The 19222-nt window shown below is 38.7% G+C and overlaps 5 protein-coding genes and 1 non-coding gene across 13 annotated transcripts; 3 read left to right on the top strand and 3 right to left on the bottom strand.

The window, feature by feature from the left end:
• Positions 1-30: 30 nt before the first annotated feature.
• On the bottom strand, positions 31-6402 carry LOC116850101 (structural maintenance of chromosomes protein 4). Of its 3 annotated transcripts, none has more exons than XM_032827980.1 (9): positions 6385-6402; positions 5426-5808; positions 5129-5320; positions 4864-5040; positions 4478-4770; positions 4043-4322; positions 3318-3914; positions 901-3104; positions 31-549 (listed from the first exon to the last, which is right to left on the bottom strand). In XM_032827980.1, the coding sequence occupies exons 2-9, from the start codon at positions 5660-5662 to the stop codon at positions 414-416; spliced, it is 4116 nt and encodes a 1371-aa protein (XP_032683871.1). In that variant the 5' UTR covers positions 5663-5808; positions 6385-6402; the 3' UTR covers positions 31-413. The 3 variants fall into 3 exon arrangements, with proteins under 3 accessions (XP_032683871.1, XP_032683870.1, XP_032683869.1); XM_032827979.1 differs by lacking the exon at positions 6385-6402 and adding an exon at positions 6056-6365; XM_032827978.1 differs by lacking the exon at positions 6385-6402 and having other exon boundaries at positions 5426-6032.
• A 125-nt stretch (positions 6403-6527) lies between these two features.
• Trnaw-cca lies at positions 6528-6599 on the top strand. Its single transcript has one exon. It is a non-coding gene; the product is annotated as a tRNA-Trp (tRNA).
• An 852-nt stretch (positions 6600-7451) lies between these two features.
• On the top strand, positions 7452-8305 carry LOC116850108 (DNA-directed RNA polymerase III subunit RPC9). Its single transcript, XM_032827997.1, has 3 exons — positions 7452-7625; positions 7730-7988; positions 8108-8305. The coding sequence occupies exons 1-3, from the start codon at positions 7618-7620 to the stop codon at positions 8213-8215; spliced, it is 375 nt and encodes a 124-aa protein (XP_032683888.1). The 5' UTR covers positions 7452-7617; the 3' UTR covers positions 8216-8305.
• Positions 8253-9621, bottom strand: LOC116850106 (density-regulated protein homolog). The gene is made up of 5 exons (XM_032827993.1): positions 9328-9621; positions 9017-9101; positions 8760-8942; positions 8524-8663; positions 8253-8381 (listed from the first exon to the last, which is right to left on the bottom strand). The coding sequence occupies exons 1-5, from the start codon at positions 9427-9429 to the stop codon at positions 8337-8339; spliced, it is 555 nt and encodes a 184-aa protein (XP_032683884.1). The 5' UTR covers positions 9430-9621; the 3' UTR covers positions 8253-8336.
• Positions 9622-10031: 410 nt separating this feature from the next.
• On the bottom strand, positions 10032-15106 carry LOC116850104 (ubiquitin carboxyl-terminal hydrolase 30 homolog). Of its 6 annotated transcripts, none has more exons than XM_032827987.1 (7): positions 14978-15106; positions 14182-14615; positions 13810-13965; positions 13328-13491; positions 12810-13073; positions 12362-12700; positions 10032-11996 (listed from the first exon to the last, which is right to left on the bottom strand). In XM_032827987.1, exons 2-7 carry the CDS (start codon positions 14513-14515, stop codon positions 11724-11726), a joined length of 1530 nt encoding a protein of 509 aa, XP_032683878.1. In that variant the 5' UTR covers positions 14516-14615; positions 14978-15106; the 3' UTR covers positions 10032-11723. The 6 variants fall into 6 exon arrangements, with proteins under 6 accessions (XP_032683878.1, XP_032683879.1, XP_032683877.1 ...); XM_032827988.1 differs by having other exon boundaries at positions 14182-14612; positions 14978-15081; XM_032827986.1 differs by having other exon boundaries at positions 14182-14612; positions 14729-15053.
• Positions 15107-16507: 1401 nt separating this feature from the next.
• On the top strand, positions 16508-19216 carry LOC116850103 (protein deltex-like). The gene is made up of 6 exons (XM_032827983.1): positions 16508-16677; positions 16811-17003; positions 17089-17361; positions 17440-17728; positions 17914-18232; positions 18374-19216. The coding sequence occupies exons 1-6, from the start codon at positions 16508-16510 to the stop codon at positions 18720-18722; spliced, it is 1593 nt and encodes a 530-aa protein (XP_032683874.1). The 3' UTR covers positions 18723-19216.
• The last annotated feature ends 6 nt before the right edge of the window (positions 19217-19222 follow it).

Genomic DNA, 19222 nt, shown 5'->3' on the forward strand with positions numbered 1-19222 from the left:
ATAATAGATATGGATTAATTGATATAAAACTAAGGCTAAAAAATGATTTATGATTATGATATTACACATGTCACCTTCGTTTATTGCGCGACTTCGCGTGTCAATGCAAAATGTAAAATAGTGACGTTTATGTGACGCGAGGAAAACTAATTGGCGCGTATATCTATGTAAGGCGCGTTCTTCTCTCTCGTACTCATTCCGTATTTTTTCTGATCTTCACGCAACACAGCCGGTGACCATTAAACAGTTTCTAATCTAAGATATTTACACCTCTCCTTTTTCCGTTTTCTACTACGCTATTATAAATCTTTTATTACGCTAAAATTGTTCTGTTGGACGATAAAAAATTAACACCAAGTTCTGACAGCGAACTTCGTGATTGTCTTTCGCAAACGAATCTCCACGTTCGTCTATCACTTCGCTCGCTTCTTCTTCGCCGATGGCTGCTGAACATTCCCCTGCTCTTGACTAGATCTGCTACTGCTGCTGAGTCTGCGGGAGCGTCGTAGCATTTTCGGTGGCGCCGTGTACTCGTCTGAATGCGGAACGCTATAACACAATTACGTCATAATCAAATTTGTGATCATTTGAGATCATTTGTGATCAACGTCAATAAACATGGTCGCGAGACTCACGAGGACATGCGATAACATTACTACGAGTTTTTTGCTGCAAATTCATGGAATCATAACGTTGTGCTCGTGGAAATATATGCGTGCTTGTATTCTCTGTGTGATTTTTGCTTGATTAAATCTATTTACTTTAATCCAACTCTACTTAATCGATGTGCGATGCGCTAATTAGCATTTGAATGAAAATTGAAAATTACTTTGAAAACATGCAAATAAGGCAATTATAAAATTATCACGCAAACAGCAAAAGATTCATCTGGATACCCACTTCAAATGCTCGATTCTCGTTTCCTCGCGATCTTGTGTCTCCTTCGCGTTATTGTTGGTAGTTACGAGTGGTGTTTTCTCGCATGCGATCTTCTTCTGTGAGGCTGGCGGGCAACTGCGTTGCGTTAACGTGGACTTTTGCGTGCCAGTCTGGGTCGCGTAGGCGTTTTTCGAGGTGAGCTGCATAGGGGGCGCGATACCATTTTTCTCGTAAAACTTGCCCACGTTCAGAGTCACGCAGTGGGAACAATTGTGCGTCTTGTAGATGCCCACCAGGTAATCTGCCAATTCGAACATGTTTGACCGTAGGGAAATCACGATGAATTGAGTGTTTTTCGTGCGTTCTTTGATGTAATTGCCGATGATCGAGACGTTCTTGAAGTCGAGCGCCGCGTCGATCTCGTCCATGAAGTATAACGGCGAGGGTTTGTAACAATGCAAAGCGAATACCAACGCGAGCGAGCTCAGGGTCTTCTCGCCGCCGCTTAAGTTTTCGATATTCTTCCATGACTTCTTGGGCGGACGCACACTAAGGACAACACCCTCGCTGAACGGGTCCAGCGAGTCAATTAGCTCCAGTTCCGCGTCGCCGCCTAACGTCATCATCTGGTACATCTCTTTCAACTTCATGGAGATCAAGTTGAAGCCATGCAAGAATTCCTGCGCTCTGTGTCGTCTAGCTGTCTCGTAGATATCGCGTATTCGGTTGCGTGATGTGGTCACCTCTTCGAGATCAGCTGTACGGCTTATGTAGAGCGAATCCTTTTCATAGTAGTCCATGATTACGTTCATGTTAGGTACCTGAGGGGGTAATTTTTTCTTTGTTTTCGTTATATTCCGCAATATCGTTTCGGTGTCTAACTTAATGATTTCTTCTTCCGTTAGTTCTCCTAATGTCAACTGCTCTTTCTCATAGGCAATCGTGTGTGGCTTCAAATTGGCTATCCTTCGATTAAACTCGGGAATCACTTGCTGAAGCTCCTTGAGCAGCTTCCTGCTATCTTGGAGTTTCTGGTCCAAGTCGATCTTCGTCGCCTTCATCTTGTCCTCTTTCGACTGTAAAACATTTAATTCCTCTTTTAACGAAGACATGGCCTTATCGCGCTCCACTAACGCCTCGTTAAGCTCTTCCAGCTTCTTTAATATATCTCTAGCCTGTTCCTCCAGCGTGGACTTCTCCTGTTGAATGTCTCTTAATCGTTGCTCACAGGTGCGTACGTCGTTCTCCAGTCTCTCTATATGTTTCTCCGTCTTTTTAACATCCCGCTCGGCAGTCTTAATGGCTACCTGCAAGCGACAAATCTCCGCCTTTGTCTTTTCTATCGATTTATTCAGCTTGGTGATCTTCGTCTGCTGATCGCGTACCCGATTGCCCGAGATTTCGTTTATCTTCTGATTTATGCACTTTACCTCCTTCTCCACCGAAGTCGAGCTCTGTTCGACTTCGTGCATGTTCGACTTAGCTTTCTGCACAGTTTCTTCCATCTGCGCAACCTTTTTAGGATCTGATATCGCTTCAGCGGCTTTCTTCTCCTGCTGCTTCAGCTGCGTTTGCAGAGTTGGCTCCTGCTCCCTCAATGTCTGCAACTCTATACTAAATTTTCTTTGATCCACCTGCATGTCTTTCAGCCCTGTCGTCAGTACGTGGATCTGGTTTTCCAGCGTTTGCTGCCAAACACGCGCCTCATTGCACGTCTTGAAAACGGTATCCAACTCCAACTGCAGTTGTTCGATGTCTTTGTTTGACGGCTCGTTCCTCACAACTTTCTGACCCATTCGACCACGCAGTACTGTCCGCCCGCCGCCGCTCATTGTACCCGAGAGCTCAACCAGCTCGCCTTTCAGCGTTACCACGCGGTAACGTGTGCTACCGTATGCAATACGTGTAGCTTGGTCCAGATCTTGTGCTACCAAAGTATCCTGTAGACCATAGTAAAACGCCGGCAACACGCGCTCATCCTCTACCCGTATTAGATCAAACAGCCGGGGAACGTTCTCTGGTGTGTTAATCTTGCGACTGCATCTAGACAGAAATCGTTGCTGTTTGTCCAACGGTATAAACGTGGCGCGTCCTATGTCGTGCTCACGCAAATGCTTGACACACGCCTGTGCTGTGGTCATCGTGTCTACGACAATATTGTCTAGCGGACCACACGCTGTCGATACCGCGACATCATACTTGGCATCGATAGCACCCAAGTCGCCCTAGATAAAGAAAAAAGATAAATGAAGGGTAAAAGTATATTAAAACACGTATATTAAATCGAATAGACTATGAAACAAAATTGAAATATAATATACATAATACAATAGCTTAAAACAATTATACGGTTCTAAACTTTTAAGCAATTTTGTCACGATAGTCAGTAATATGGCCTGTTGCGCTTTATTGAAGCTCAGATCTCAATATTTACTAACCAGTCTCCCAAATATTCCAGGTAACCTTCCTTCTCGTTTTTCCCGCATCAAAGAGTCCAAGACGCGGTTTTGTGACCTGCTAGTTTGCATAGCGGACCGCTGCTCCTCGTAAGTGATTCGTAACTTCCTTAACTGAGCGGTCATTTCTACCTCTTGTGTCTTTGCCTCGTTCATCTCACTCTGTGCTTGTCTTAGACTGCGCTCAGTGGCTGGAATTTTTGTTTTGAACAGTGCCAGCTGTTTCTGCCGCTCCGCAATAGTGCTCGTGTTCGTCTTAATGATCTCGCGGAGCGAGTTTAATGTCTCTTTTTCCACTTTCTCCACTGATACGTACAATTCTAGTTCAGACTGCGCAATGTCGTACGTCGCCTTCGCCTGATCTACGTTCTTCCGCAACGATATCAACTTGTTCTCCAACTTTGATCGATCAGTTAACAGCGGTTTCGTCTTCTCTTTCAGTTCCGCCATCAAAGTCGACAATGATGCTTCTTCTTTCTCCTTATTAGCCCCGTAAGTATTGGCTAGACGCTCGTACTCTTGGATATCTTTTGTATTCTTCTCCGGCACCCTCAGTAATTCTTCTAATTTACCCTTCTCCTACGATTATTGTTAAAAATGTTCGTGATTTTATCTAAATAATTACATATATTTTTACAGTAAACACAACACTAACACCTCTTCTATCTGTTTATAAATCTATCGAAGTAGTCACAGTAAAAAATTACCGTTTTGATAGACGTCATGTGCGATTTTCGTCGTTTGTTCGTTTCGACTAGCTCAGCATGCAGAGACTCATCCTTCTTGCGCACATTGTCAAACGTCGCTGTGGCTTCATCCTTCTGATGCTGCAAGTTGTCCCAATCTTTACTTTTATTCTTAATAACTTTGATCTTCTCCTCCTTCTCTTTGCGAATGTTCTTCAAATCGTCTGCTAGCTCAGCTACCTCCTTATCCAACATTTCATTCTTTGCCTCATGCTCTGTAAATTCCTTCTTCGCTTGGTATCTGAAAGAAATGTCTATGATTATCTATATGAAATATTATCCATATAAAATATCTATATAAAACATCTATATAAAATATATAACTATTTATGATATATATTCTACAAATCATGATCACAAAACTGTATTGTATCGTTTATCAAAGAACTAGATCACCTTCGGCAATGGAAGAGCTGATGCTGCAAGCTGATTATATCGTTTTCAGTTTTCAGGTACTGTACTGCTTTTTGCATAGGCTCTTCTAGAACCTGCTTCTCCTTTTGTACAATTCTGAGACGATGTAACTTTTCCACTCTAAGTTCGGTCAATGCCTCGACCTTTTCCGTTAATTTTTCTAATGGCTCCTTATAACGAAAAGTGCCGATTATGTCTTCCAAGAATTCCAGCATCCCTGTTTCATGCTCGTTTTGTCCTTTAGGTTTCATCATTGCGATCTGTTCAACTTCGCCCTGTCAGAAATGTTTCATATAAGATATAAGATTTCAATAGTTCAGTAGTGAGCTACTCAATTGAGTTAATTTCATGTGTCAATATAGTTTTACCTGCAAAATCAAGAACCGATTATGATCCAAGTCAACTCCGTAAGATCGCAGAAGCTTGGCAATCTCCTTAAATTGCACCTTCTTTTCGTTAAGCTCATAATATGATGAATTATCTTTAAATGCTCTTCTGGATATAACAAATTCGCTATCTGGAACAATCTTGTAGTCATCTCCAGGCTTAAACACAGTAAATCAAAATAAATATCAACTATCATTCATTACAAAAGAATAATTACAAAGCAGGTAATTACAAACTATTATCTACCTCGTCAATAATCCTATGAAAGTATATGGATACAGTACAGCTATTTATACTTGTATGTTGACTGGAATTGTGTATTAAAACTGATATCTTCTTTGACCTTATTTTACTGGCACGGTATCCAAATACAAACAGCATCGAGTCTATCACATTACTTTTGCCGCTACCATTAGGACCTACTATAGCAGAGAAGTGCTGAAAGAGAGAAAATCTACCTTGTATACAATACTTATTAATTAATTGTGTACCTTTGACTATACTTATACAAAATACATGCACACAAGTGACACTCATTTTTACCTTGTGAAAAGGTCCAACAATTTGTGTGCCAGCGTAGCTCTTGAAATTCTTGTTAACGATCTTGCTTATCATAAGTCTAGGCCCATTTGTATCCACCTCACAGAAAGTTGTCGGTGGTGGCGGGAAGTATATCTCATCGTCCACTCTCAAGCCGCCCTCTTCGTCCATGTCACACCCCATGTTCTCCAAATTAATCTCCAAATTATTGGTGGACTTTTCTTGCATATCACTAGCCATGTTGAGTAAATCTCCGCCAGAATCGGCGAACTATTAGGATCTTTCAGTAACCGGTCTTAGTTCGCGTCTCAATTTAAGGTTAGCACGCCGATGACATTGTTGGCGGGAATACACTATCCGTATCCAGCTCGACCTAGCGAGTCGATCTATCGTGTAACATGCGAATTATTAGCGCGAGCACAACGGAATTTCGCAAACACACTTCTAATTACACTGAGGTCACAAAAATCATCACATATTCGCAATTTCATGAAACAAATCTCTGTAAAGCATCCGCCGTACTCAGCACACAAAAGTACTCCCACTCTTCGGAGCAATTCAAATCACATTCGAATAACGAATTTTCCAACCAATTAATCTCGAATTTCACGATAATTATAAATGAAATCTCACGTGTAATTGTTGAATTCCAATCGAAATCGTTGTAGAAATCATTGGTACAATTGTCTGTCTCAAATTTTTCTGGTAGTAGTGTCGAATTATTCGCGGAAAATATTAACGATGACGCGCAACGAAAATGAACGATCGCAAAATGGCGGCAAAGTAAATGAACAAGCACAAACTCTTGTTAAGATGGACTTTAATAATATCTGCAGATCTGTAGACTCTCTCTTGATCAATTGATCATTTTGTATTCCTAGTTTTTTTATCTATGTCATTTTTTAAACAATCTCTAATCTTTTCTTATAAAAATAATTAATGAAGTGAAGTTAGATGCATACAAACAAAGTAGAATAGCAAGATGTCGCCGCGAACTGAAATGGTATACGTCTATCTACCTCTTTACCCCTGACTTTAACACCCCCTTTGTCCATATTAATGGTTATGTCCTAATATACAGTTTTAGAGAAGTCGTTTAACATAAGACTCCGTGGCGCAACGGTAGCGCGTCTGACTCCAGATCAGAAGGTTGCGTGTTCAAATCACGTCGGGGTCAAGCGTTTCTTTTTTCTTCTAATTTTTTTTTTCGTCGTGTACATTCCTGCAAGATAGAAATCTAAATAATAAATGCATCTGTTAATTAATTTAATCAAACCCGTTTTATACTCGTTTGCATTTTTGCATTTTAAGTGTATGCTACATATATAAGAAGAGGTAATTGAAGTGCAGCTTGTGTTCCGAATAATGGCTCCTGCACACAGAACGCGGTAATGCTTGCCACGCGGCGGAAGTTCACGCGACAGCCAATCAATATGCTGCTTTCCGTAATAACCTTCTAGCTCTTACGGAAAAACAACATATTGATTGGTTGTCACGCGGACTTCCACCGCGCGGCAAGCATTACCGTGTCCTGTGCGCAGGAGTCATAAAGCCTGATCTACAATATGCTCTTTGCATTTTGTTTCTTGTCTTCTGCCTTTTTCTGGCTTAAAGCTTAAGGTTTGAGTCAGAAAGAGATCAAATATAGAAGCAAGAAGCAAAGAGCATATTGTAGATCAGGTTTAAGGGGTCTGTTTTCTATTGCAGTGCTGAACTGTGCAATAAGTTAGAGTGAGAAAATATATGTGGTTGTCTCACTTTAACTTATTGCACCAGTTTAGTGTCAGCAACAGAACAGACCCAATATGTGTAGTGTGAATTTATAAACTGTATGTAAAAAATAGTAATGATTTTTAACTCACAATATTAATTAAAGAATTGCGTTTTATAAATAATTCAGAATTATATAAGGCCTGTTCTTTGTAGCTGCACTGCTGAACTGGTACAATATATTGAAGTGAGATAAATATACGTTTTCTCACTCTAACTTATTGCACTAGTTCAGCAGTGCAGTTACAAAGAACAGACTTATAGTATATATCTCTCACGTACCACACAAGATTTGAGCAATGGCGTAGGGCCACTTAAGTCAAGGTGCGCTCAGCCAATAATTGAAATTGAATTGAAGTCTGAAGCTGAAGTACACACACAAGATTATTGTATGCTACAAAAGAAGTGAGGTTATATAACACAATATGCAAGTGTAAGTGTATTGAATTTAATATATTTATTTTAATATTTACTTAATATTTATTTTAATATTTGTCTCTGTTTCTCATATATGAAAATAATATATCCTTCTTTTAGAGAAGACAGTTGCTCAGCTTATTTAAGCAATTACGAAGTATACAATCTTTTGCAAAATATAGAATGCAATGAGAAGTCAAACAATTTAGCAACGATTAACTATCTGGCAAGTAAATACCTGGACGATACACCATGCACGAAGCAGAACCCAGAAAAGATCAAAAAGTTCTTACAGGCAATAGAATCCTTCAACTTGACAAAATGCGAGAAGCTTACGCTACTAAACCTTTGTCCTACAACACCACTTGAAATACAATTGGTATATTTTTGAATGTCTTCATAATTTAAGCATGTTAAATATATATTGTGCATAGATTAGTACAAAAAAATTTATATAGATTATTTTTTATACAAATACTTCCATGTTTTTGAGAACAGATTATAGAAGATAGCGAGGACCGGCTATCAGAACAGGAAGTGGAAGCTATATTACAGATAATTGCTAATGTACGAGAAGATGAACAACAAGACAGTGAACAAACTTAATTTCTATAGGTCTTGACATAAGTTATTTATATTTTTCTGTACAATATTTTATTTATATAGTAAACACAAATGGAAATATAATATTAAATACAAGCATGTATGTATGATATAGGCAACCATATTATCTTTTTTGATCACCAAGATCATCTATCGAGTCTTCATCGATCTGAAACAAAAAAAATAGAATTTTCCATTAAAATAAAGTGTTTTTTAATGAAATTTTAAGGTCTGCCGCATAACACCTATTTTTAGATGATTTATAACCTGACTGATCAAATACAATTGTCTAAATAATAGATGTAACTTACTTGTGGCCACTTCTCTGGTATCACTTCGAACAGATCATCCTTGACATCTCCCTGTATGACGATCTCATTATCTCCAGTCACACTAGAGCCACAGGCAAATTTGCTACCAAAGAATTTTGCTGCTACTTTCAAGTCTATGTCTATGGAAAATTTAAAAATTTTAAAAATATATATAGAGTTCAAAAAATCATTATTTTATATTAAGATTTTATTTTGATTTAGAGAGCGCACATTACCGAAAGTACTGAGGCCAGTCACAACAGTGACAGATTTCTTTTTTCCTCTGGGTGCCCTGGAGACAGTTACCAATCGTGGTACATCCTCCTTCTTCTTAGTCTTCAGCATACCTTTACCACCACGCTTCTGTCGCTTTTTCTCATCTTCACCACCTCCAGCTTCTACAGAGCCATCCTCCACAGCTGATCAGAACACAAACCTTGAAGTTAGAAGCTTCGATAATTGTCATGCAGTTTGTCGATTTTTTTATAATTACCTAGTTTTACTTTTTCAAATTCGGTAGGCAGATTTCTCTCCAGCCATTGCTTGCATTTGTCGTACTCAGGATAATACTCGCAGTACTGTAGATTAACAATTACTAAATTTTGTGATCATTGATTGACTTAACGTTTATTATTTTTTTAGAGAATTTACACAGAGCAAAACTTATTATCTTTTTAATAGCAAAATGTTAGAGCAAAGACCAGTTATGGTTAAGCTCCAACTATCAATTACCGTACATCTTTTTGTGCTCACATCTTATTATTATTTCTTGAAGATGATCCTCAATAATAAAATAAAATTTACCTCGATAGGAAGGGAACAATTTCCACAATAAAGGACCTGAATTGGATAACTGATGTTAAGATCTGGTTGTAGTCGAAGATTCGGCTGTTCTTCCGTTGACATTTTTACGGCGTCGCTTAACTTTATTTTGATGAGCGATCTTTATTAAAATGACTATTCTAAAGATTCCTTTTCCAGATTTTCGTATGCAACCGGCGTCAATGATTCTCGTGCGGTGTGAGAGAAACGTGACACTTTTACCTTCCGCAAATAAACACCATGCACCGTTGTTAAGGGCCGGTGGAAAAACTGTGGAGACCTCTTGCGGAGGACCGTGAACTGTCAACTCGTATTTTCGTTTCAAAACGCACAAATAGAGGACCACTTTCTCATTGTAATATTTGTAAAAAAGTTCACGCACGGAGTCAGGTATATTTACAATTTACTCAAAATAAAATTTTAACAAAATAATCTTAATTTCATGAAATCGATTGTGCGCAATAAATTTCGACATTTTATAATAATTAAATGTCAATCAGAAATATTCTTTAAAAAGCAATCGAGAGTATAATATTTACAAGTGCAATATTTTATTTTAAACTTAAGTTGTGTCAGTAATTAAAATGGCATCTAACTAAAATTTTCAATTCCAATTCAAATTTCTTTTAATTCAATCATTCTTATATCATTGAACTTTTAGGAAAGAGAAAAGATAAAAAGATGTGTATAGCAGATCCCATGTTCTAAAGTTTATTCCACTTCCACATATATTCTATGTTTAATTTTTAATCGTATATATAATATTCTAACATTATTAAAATAAATTCGTTAGAATAAGTCGTCATAAATATATATATATATACTTTTCTAATTACAACATCCAGACAAAAGAGGACGATTGTTCAATACAAAAAGTAACAAATTTGTAATCTTCGACTAATATTTGATTTATTGTACAAGTTGTCAGATATACCTTGTGAAATGTTCTCGATTTTCCTTAACAAAGGAAAAGAACATCGTGAAAAAGAATGACAACGACAGATTGAATCTTTAAATTGCAGAAGCTTGTGGATTTTTCATAATAAGGATGACTGATTTGAGAGAAAATGCTAAAGGCAGAGAATAGGATGTAGATATTTTAAAGAATGTCGTCAAAAATATTACAGAAAGAAAAAACCAGACTCAGGCACAATTTATTAGATGAAATTAAGAAATGTATTATAAACAGTAAAGTAATTTATGTTTAAAGCATTGCAATTTGACAATGTATCGAGTAAATTAAAAGGGAAAGAGGGAAAGTTTATAATTAAAACAATTACAAATTTTCTGTAGTAATTAAGTAATTCATTTTTTTCTGACTCAAATTTAAAAACTGTACACCATAAGCAACTGAATTTAACGATTTTGCTTGCGAATCGTTTAAGACTATGTCACGATTTTTCAAATCGACAACTCGCAATCAATAATCGGCATAATCGGCATAAAATCTAACAAACTAATAAATCAAGGAAAATCGTTTGAAAATTTGACAGCCGAAAACTGATAACTCACGACGTCACAATCAATTGGCCATCGAATAGAGAATTCTCAATTTCTTGGAAAAAATTTTGGAGTTCGTAGGAATTCTCTATTCAGCGGCCAACTAATACATCTGATAATCTTGTACAGGTTAAATATTAGTCTCTGATTGCAATATTATTCTTAAATATAAATATACTATTATACGTCACGAATATAAACGCAATAAAAATATGTTAAACGACTCCCTATCTTTGATTAATTAAATTTAAAGCATTTTATTTTGGCACGTTTACGGTCCTCATTAAAATAAGCTTTAACAATCCGACCAAAGGACTCGATTAAAATTGGCAGTTTCCTCGAATAGAAATCTATCTATCACTACGCGTTATTTAGAAGCGGAACTTCCATACTTGATACTATTAATCGCCAAACTCGTCGTGGCGTAATGGCGACCATCGTCGTTAAATCACGTTATGACACGCTGCTGAATTTTCGGATTATACGCATTCGATATAGTATAGCGCCATCGCAGTAAAATATCACGTAAGGGACGAGTTCTACAATTCGACGCTACGACGAACTTACATTGCTATTACATCGCGATACCGAGCGATGTTACAACGATTGTAAAAAAAAGAAGAAAAATTCAACAGTCTGTTGCGGTCCGCGCGAACCTCGCGTCTTTATTTCGTTGCAATTCCACAATTGCAAATTTCACCTACAATTCCGTTTGCAATCTCCGTCCCGCACGATCTCCGTGTCGCTGTCATAGTCGCTTCGTTTTAAGTGTCGAAAGCACGAGAGAACGTAGCTAAAAAGAGCAGACCCATTACCGATCAAAGCGCAATTTCGTAATTCCTAGATTTCGTAATTTTTCTCGCACTGGAAATTCATTCCTAGCTACAGCCCGTGTGCATCGTGTTCTCCTGCGTGGCCGCGATGCGCTCGTAGAAGAGCATGTATGGGTTGGTGAACAACACTTGCGTCAGGGACACGCTTTCAACAACGATGTCGGACGTGTACAGCCACATATTCTCCTTGTGGGCGCGTCTATAGCAGACGAAGTGACCGCTATCTACCGGGCCGCGATGCTCAATCACCGCGCACAACTGGTATTTGTATTTGTTTGGCGTCATCGTAAAGCCGTTCATTATATCTCTTGTGTCACCCTGCAAACAATGATTTCATTGAATCATGCCCATTTCTACCAACTTTAGTTGACTTAACTGGCTGGTTATTCCAACGGAGTTGCTCAATCGTATCTGTTAATTCTGATAAAGAGAAGTGCGATTGGTCAGTTGGAATAACCAGCCGATTAAGTTAACCAAAGTTAAATAGTAGAAATGGGCACTGATTAGATTACGTGTATATCTCGCTATGTTCCTCTGTAGAGCTTTTAGAGAGAATTTACATTTTGACAAAAAAAGCGAGTCTGATTGACTTCTGCCTTTCTGTTTTCTGCCAAGGTGTAAATTCTCATGTACGCATTTGATCAACTTGTTATGCATAAACTATATTTATCAAATTCGCTTACATATGCCTGCGCGTTTTTCCTCTTTTGTTCCTTGTAAGTATAAGGATCCAATACAAGTGTTTGTGGAATAATAACTTGATCATCTCTCTTAGTCGATCCCAAAGGGCTCCATGTGGTCCTCGAAATATGTAAGCACAAACATTTGGGAAGTTTTCCAAGACGGAGAGTCTTGGTGGCTTCACAGCGCGTTGAGCATCGATCACATTCCACGTCGCTCACCACTTCGCTGTCCACGAAGCGCGACAGCAGATCTTCCAAGGTATACTGCTGCACGAATCGCGAGGTGGGTGGTGGTAACGGTAATAATAAACTCTCGAACTTGTCGTAACGTACTGAAGACTGCAAAGGAAATATATTAAAGTTCGTGAGGATCGATAGCATATTACAGATATTCCAATATGTAGTTGGAATATATATATATTAAAAAAAAAAAAAAAGAAAACCTTACTTCAGGTGGCGGTACCTTCTTCATGCAGGTGCTACATTGTAACTGGCTAGTAATTAGTCCTGAGAACGGATTTGTTTCCATGGATGGGGTGTTAGAATATGGAATGGTGAACAAATTCTGCCATGACCACATGGAATTTATATACTCGCAGTTGTTTCTTGACAACAGCTCTGATGACCTGGCGACGATCATGCCAGGTTTGGTTTTACTCAAGGCATTTTTCGACTCATATCCTTGGTGCAACACATCAGACAAACAGCCGTTCTAAAATTATAAGATTAATTTTTCTTTTTTAAGTAAATTTTAAAACCAAAGATCCTTTAAAAAAAGCATTTGAGTTTTTATTGTAAATAATATTTATTTGCAATATTTATTTATTATAAATGACAAAATTTATTTATTTATTTGTAAATTTAATAATTTTTATCCATGTACTTATTACATGAAGTATTCTTGGCTACAAAATAAGAAAATTAATACTATTACATAAAAAATCAATGATTTTTAATATGTCGTACCTTATTCACAGGCTGCATTTCATCCTCTAATGCATTGAGAATTACATGAAATAGTTCATGTGCATCTTGATGACCAGGTCCAAAGTTCCAAGATTTACCAAGGGAAGAGATTATTTCAGTGGGTGTTACATTGCCATAGAAATCTTCATCAAAACCATTGATCTCTGTCAATAACATAGATTGGAAAATATAGAAATTTCAAATATTTGAGTCAGCTAGAATGATATTTCTAAACAATTTAAAAAAAATATACAAAGTGGAAACTAAATGTTAGAGACTTTAAAAAAATAATTATATTACAAAAATACAAGTTTAGTAAATTCAAAGAAGTATATTTAGAGTAAGTTGAAGTATATTTCTTATTAAGTGCTAAATAAAATAAAATAATTAAGTACATTTATGTTCTACATAGATCTTTTTCACATACACATACATACATACAAAATTAAAATATTTAAGATATTAAATTAAAACCAACATACTGTTGAGGATAGAGAATAGAGTATTGGTAAAGTTCCTATTCTTTTTCTCCCGTTGTTTTTCAAGCCACTGGATGAATTGAGGACAAGAACCCAATGCTTGCAGAAGAGAATTCAAAAAGCATGTGTATCCTAAATTGTTGATTCCAATAATTTTCCCTAGAAATACATATAATTAGAAACAAAATTACAAATGAATACTGTTATGTATGTTTCATAATATATAGGTTATCTCTATTATCTTGTTCTCTCTTTTTTTCTCTTTCATAATTCTTTTCACTTTATTAATTTTTGCAGATCAGTATTTCTATACACACTTTAATATAATGTTAACAATCTTTTTCTCTTTTTAAACATGTTCACTGATGTTCTTACTTTTTTCACGAGGATTCAACTTGTTTTGAATAACGTCAGCCCGTACGAAAGATTTAATAGATAGATGGTTTTCATTCGACGTTTCATTCGACGGCAATCTAACGTTTCCCAGAATATCACCTCTTTTCCTTGGTTTGGGCGATGGACCCCACAGAACAAACAGACCGACGAAAAAGGCGAAGCCCACACCGGCGGCGAACATCGTGAACTTCTCCATGGCGTCTAGAGACCAGTTGTTTTTGCTGTAATGGCTTATCAGTTCCTCAGATCTGAAATGTGTTGTGCGCTTCAGCTCATCCAACTCTATTCTAATGGATCTCCCTGGATGATCCATTCGTGATTCCGTGCGCGAACTCAGCGACCGTCAAATTAGCGCGGATTATATTGACAAGAGAGATGAGTCTCAAATTGCAAAACAACCGTCGTGATATCTGCTGGAAGTACAACAAAGCCGATCATTGCGACATTCATTTAAGTGACGCAATACACAATCGATTTACACATATATGATATGAATTGAGAAAGGTAGATGTTAGACAAACGTAACTGATGTACCAATCTATGGTATGTAACCTTAGAACTCATATGTTAAAATCATGGCCATAGATAGGATAACAAGGTTACGAATGTGTCCGACATTCGTGCGATAGATATTTATTTAAGGTTGTATTTCAAGTACGATCTGTTGTTGTTTAATAATTTTGGAGCCAGGTCCATTAACAAAATACGACTGATAGATCTTCTTCAATAAAATCAAATAATATTCCAGAGGTATCAATTATACAAATATCCAAACTTTATATTCTTCTTTCTGTTCTTCTGATGAAGAGAGCTATCTTCTTGAAGGCAGCCACGTTATTACTGTGGCGCGTTCGAAAACTTCACCCAGGTGCTTCTCCTCTCTCTTTATCTCACTCCTGTATCTTTCTCACTCCAATGCAGCGAATGCACCCGGATAGGGTTTTCGAACGCACGCCTGAATGTAAGGTGTTTTTTCGTTTCGTAACCACGATACCGTTTGGTTGGTTGGTTGGTTTGGTCCACTTAACGCTCGCAACGCCTTGAGTAACAAAGATAGAATGACGCTCGCGGTGTTGTGAGCGTTAAGTGGACCAAAGTAACCAACCAAACGCTACCGTAGTTACGAAACGAAAAAACGCCTCTAGTTAAGTATAATCTGATCTTTACGCTCTAAGTACAATGCCAGACAACAGGCAATAGAAATAGGGAATAGGAATTCGAATTATGTCCAATTCTTCACCTCCGGTTAACTTTATCTGTCGGATAAATGTCAACCGTGATTGGTTAATCTTGCCAACTATAAATATGATTGGTCAATTCCAATAGAATAACTGACAGATAAATTTAACCGGAGGTGAAGAAATTTCCTTCCTTCCTTCCTTCAATATTTGGCTAGAGGCGTATCAGTGACTCATGCCCCAACGCCATTACTCAGTTAGGTGAAGAAATCTGACATTAATCAATTATTTTTAATGTAGGATTCACACCGCGTCCGATGTCCGACGTAAGACGTCCGATATCCAATAAAAGAATAGCTTTCCAATGGAGAATTGAATTCTATATTAGAAAGTTGTTCTCCTATTGGATATCGGACGTTGTACGTCGGACATCGGACGCGATGTGAATCCTGCATATGGCCCATATTCTGAATCTTCTTTTATCGATAAAAGTACCTTAAATATAGCTTTTCAGCCAATCAGATGGTTCCTAAGCTTCTTTTAGAGGCACTTTTATAGATAAAAGAGGATTCAGAATATGGGCCTATACCTTTATCAACACTACAGGTCTGTTCTTTTGCTCTGCACTGCTGCATTGGTGCAATAAGTTAGAGTGAGACAAATATATATTTGTCTCACTCTAACTTATTGCACCAGTGCAGCAGTGCAGAGCGAAAGAACAGACCATATACCTCGAATAACATAGTGCGACACCGTCAGATGGCGCCAGGTAGCTCGTTAACTAGTTTACAGTTTACCAGTGTGCTCTGTTTCTCTCGATCCCGGAGGGAGTTGCGATTTTCGTATGCGATTTTGCGCGTTCTGGTGCTTTTGCGAAGATCCAGCGGCGAGCAGAGAGGTCTAATTCGCAAGTGGAAAAAAGGGATTAATCGATAAATTACGTTGTCGTCGCCGTCGACAACGACGTCGCGCACGACGACGACCGTGGGAAAACTCGAAAATGTTCCCACGCTCCTGCTGCGCGAGTGTGCGTGGCACGTGCGTGTGAAATTCCACAGTGAGGCTGCGTGGAAGGGTGAGAGTGTGGGATCTTGAGGGTGGTGGAGGAGGGGGAGTGGAAGAGGAGAATGAGCGCCCAAGGGCAGGAGCATGGGCACGCGGTTGTTGTGTGGGAGTGGGAGAACCGTCACGGACGGTGGCGACCGTACAGTCCCGCTGTGTCGCAACATCTTGAGAGGGCTCATTGCAAGAAACTCACCCGCGTCTTCCTCCACGACGCAGATCCCACCCTCGACAGGTTCGTAAAGTAGCACAGATCCGTTCTCTTTGCACTTTCTATGTATAAGACACCAAGTACAAGCTATGATAAGATAGCAGTAAGATTGTACAGAATTGAAAAAAATATCAACAAGTTATTGTCACATTGTCAGATATTATATAAATCTCAAGACCAAGACGCAATGCAGCGACGATGGCGACGAAATATACAATGTGAGGAGAAAGTTTTACCTGCCAGGCTCACCAGCTGGCAAAGGTGCCAAATGGGAATGGGCAGGTGATTCGGATGACTGGCACACTTATGATATGGAAGTGCAATGTCTCATAGAGGAAGCATGGGCAAGAGTAAGTGAAAGGACTGTTGCAAGCTAAGCAATTTTTGTGCAATTTTCTTTTAGTAAGAAACTCTTTTGTATTTCTCTTCTGTCAGGGTGATAAGACCATTGATGTATCCAAGACCTACTTGGGTTTTCCTTATATCATCAATTTCTGCAATCTGACCCAAGTGAGATGTTGCACTGGCTATGTAAGGCCCATAAGACGCATACAGCAGGCACCTTATCCTTTGGTCAAGGTTGCTCTGGAGGAATTGCAAATCACTTCTGGTGGTAGGAGATCCACATCGGTCACTGTTAAGAATTCAACTGTCAAAGTTACGCACAAAAAATCATCCAATGGAAGCACAAAGAAGGGTAACAAGAAGGTAATATAAATAACCAAGCTTGAGATACACTTAGTCAAAGTAACTTTTGTTTCCATTGCTCACTACCAAATTTGTTAGGGCAAAAATGGAGAGAATGGCCCGACGAACATCGCACGCGTTATCTTGAGCAACTTTAACATCTTTGGCAGTAAGCATGGCATCGAAAATAATAATCCGGTAGCGAATGTGGAGTCTGGTCAGAAGAGGAAAACCTGGGATGCTGTCTTGGATGTGGATTCCAGCAGCACCAAGAGTGGCCGCAGGCCGAGTGTGGACACCGTGTCGACATATCTGAGTCACGAGAATCCGGTGGATTTGTTGGACAGCAGCGTGGGAAGTGACGACGCGTTCAAGGATTCTGTTCTTGGTACGTTCAGAGCAGTAGACGGAATCATCTGTACTGTTGAGGCGATTTTTGAGGGCTGCATCCGCTTTTTACAACAAAATCTTACATTTTTTAATTCATATATTTCTAGATTCTAACGCTTACATTTCTCTTCCCTGCGTCCTTAGATATCGAATGTCAATTTTACCTTTTTAAAATATTCGTAGGCGTGGATGTCGCGACGGATGTGATATCTCAGTATGTGAAAGTGGTCGAGAGCGACGGTTCCGATTCGTGTCCGGTGTGCTTGGGCGCTCCCGAGCCGCTGACAGTGGAGCTGACCCGATGCAGGCATAGACTGCACTTGGCGTGCTTGAACGCGATGCTCAGCTGTCAGCAGCCCCCTATGTATATACAGTGCCCGGTCTGTCGCATGATCTACGGCGAGAAGAGAGGCAATCAACCGCCGGGGACGATGAACTGGACGCGGATACCACGCGCGTTGCCCGGTTTTCCGAACACCAACACTATACAGATTACTTATGAGTATGTTATCAAGGAGAAAATATTTTTTTCAAAGAGTTTACGAGATTTGGAGAACGAAAACTTAACTAAATTATTTTGATTAATGAACGCCGATGAAACCGATTGCATATTGATTTTAATTCTATGTCAATCACCTTTCAGCATTCCGTCCGGAATTCAGACTAACGAACACCCCAATCCCGGCCAGGCTTACTATGCCGTGGGCTTTCCGCGAGTGTGTTACCTGCCGGATAATAGTCTCGGTCGTCGAGTGTTGAGATTGCTGCAGATTGCGTTTGAGCGCAGGCTGATCTTCACGATCGGCCGATCGGTGACCACTGGCCGCGAGGATGTTGTCACCTGGAACGAGATTCATCATAAGACTGAGTTAGGCCCGTCTACGTCTGGCCACGGTTACCCCGACATGAGTTACCTCGAAAGAACGCTCGCGGAACTGGCGGCGCAAGGTGTGACCGACGGACAGTCGCCGACATATCAACAATTGCATTAGCCACTCGCTCTCCTCATCCTGCATTATTTTCATAATTAACATACAACTGACGATATTACGCAAAAATGAGTTAAACAGATAGTAATTTTTAAAAAAAAGAAACTTGCTCTTTTGATTTTGTAGAGTTCAACTAAATTTTGCGTGATACCGTAATGCGACTGCTCATATTAAATTTGATATTAAGGATTCAGTTAATGTAAACTTGTACCAGATAGGAATGAAAAACAGCACGTGTCTAAACGAATTAGAGATGTATATTTTAATACGATTATTCCGTGCTATGCAAGGAACTGATAGATATATTGCTTCTAGAGCAGATTCTTAGAGTTTTATATATACATATATTTTTTTCTATGCTAGAGTATTTCATCGCGAGATTAAAATCGCGGCAGCAATTGTCAGACAAAAGTATTAATGTTTTATCCTATAAAATATTAATCTTATATATGGAAGGATGTGTATATATATATATATATATATATATATATATATATATATAT

This window comes from Odontomachus brunneus, unplaced genomic scaffold (genome assembly GCF_010583005.1).
Source record: "Odontomachus brunneus isolate Ranch 3 - 2012 unplaced genomic scaffold, Obru_v1 Obru_scaffold_134, whole genome shotgun sequence".
NCBI classification, from domain to species: Eukaryota; Metazoa; Arthropoda; class Insecta; order Hymenoptera; family Formicidae; genus Odontomachus; species Odontomachus brunneus.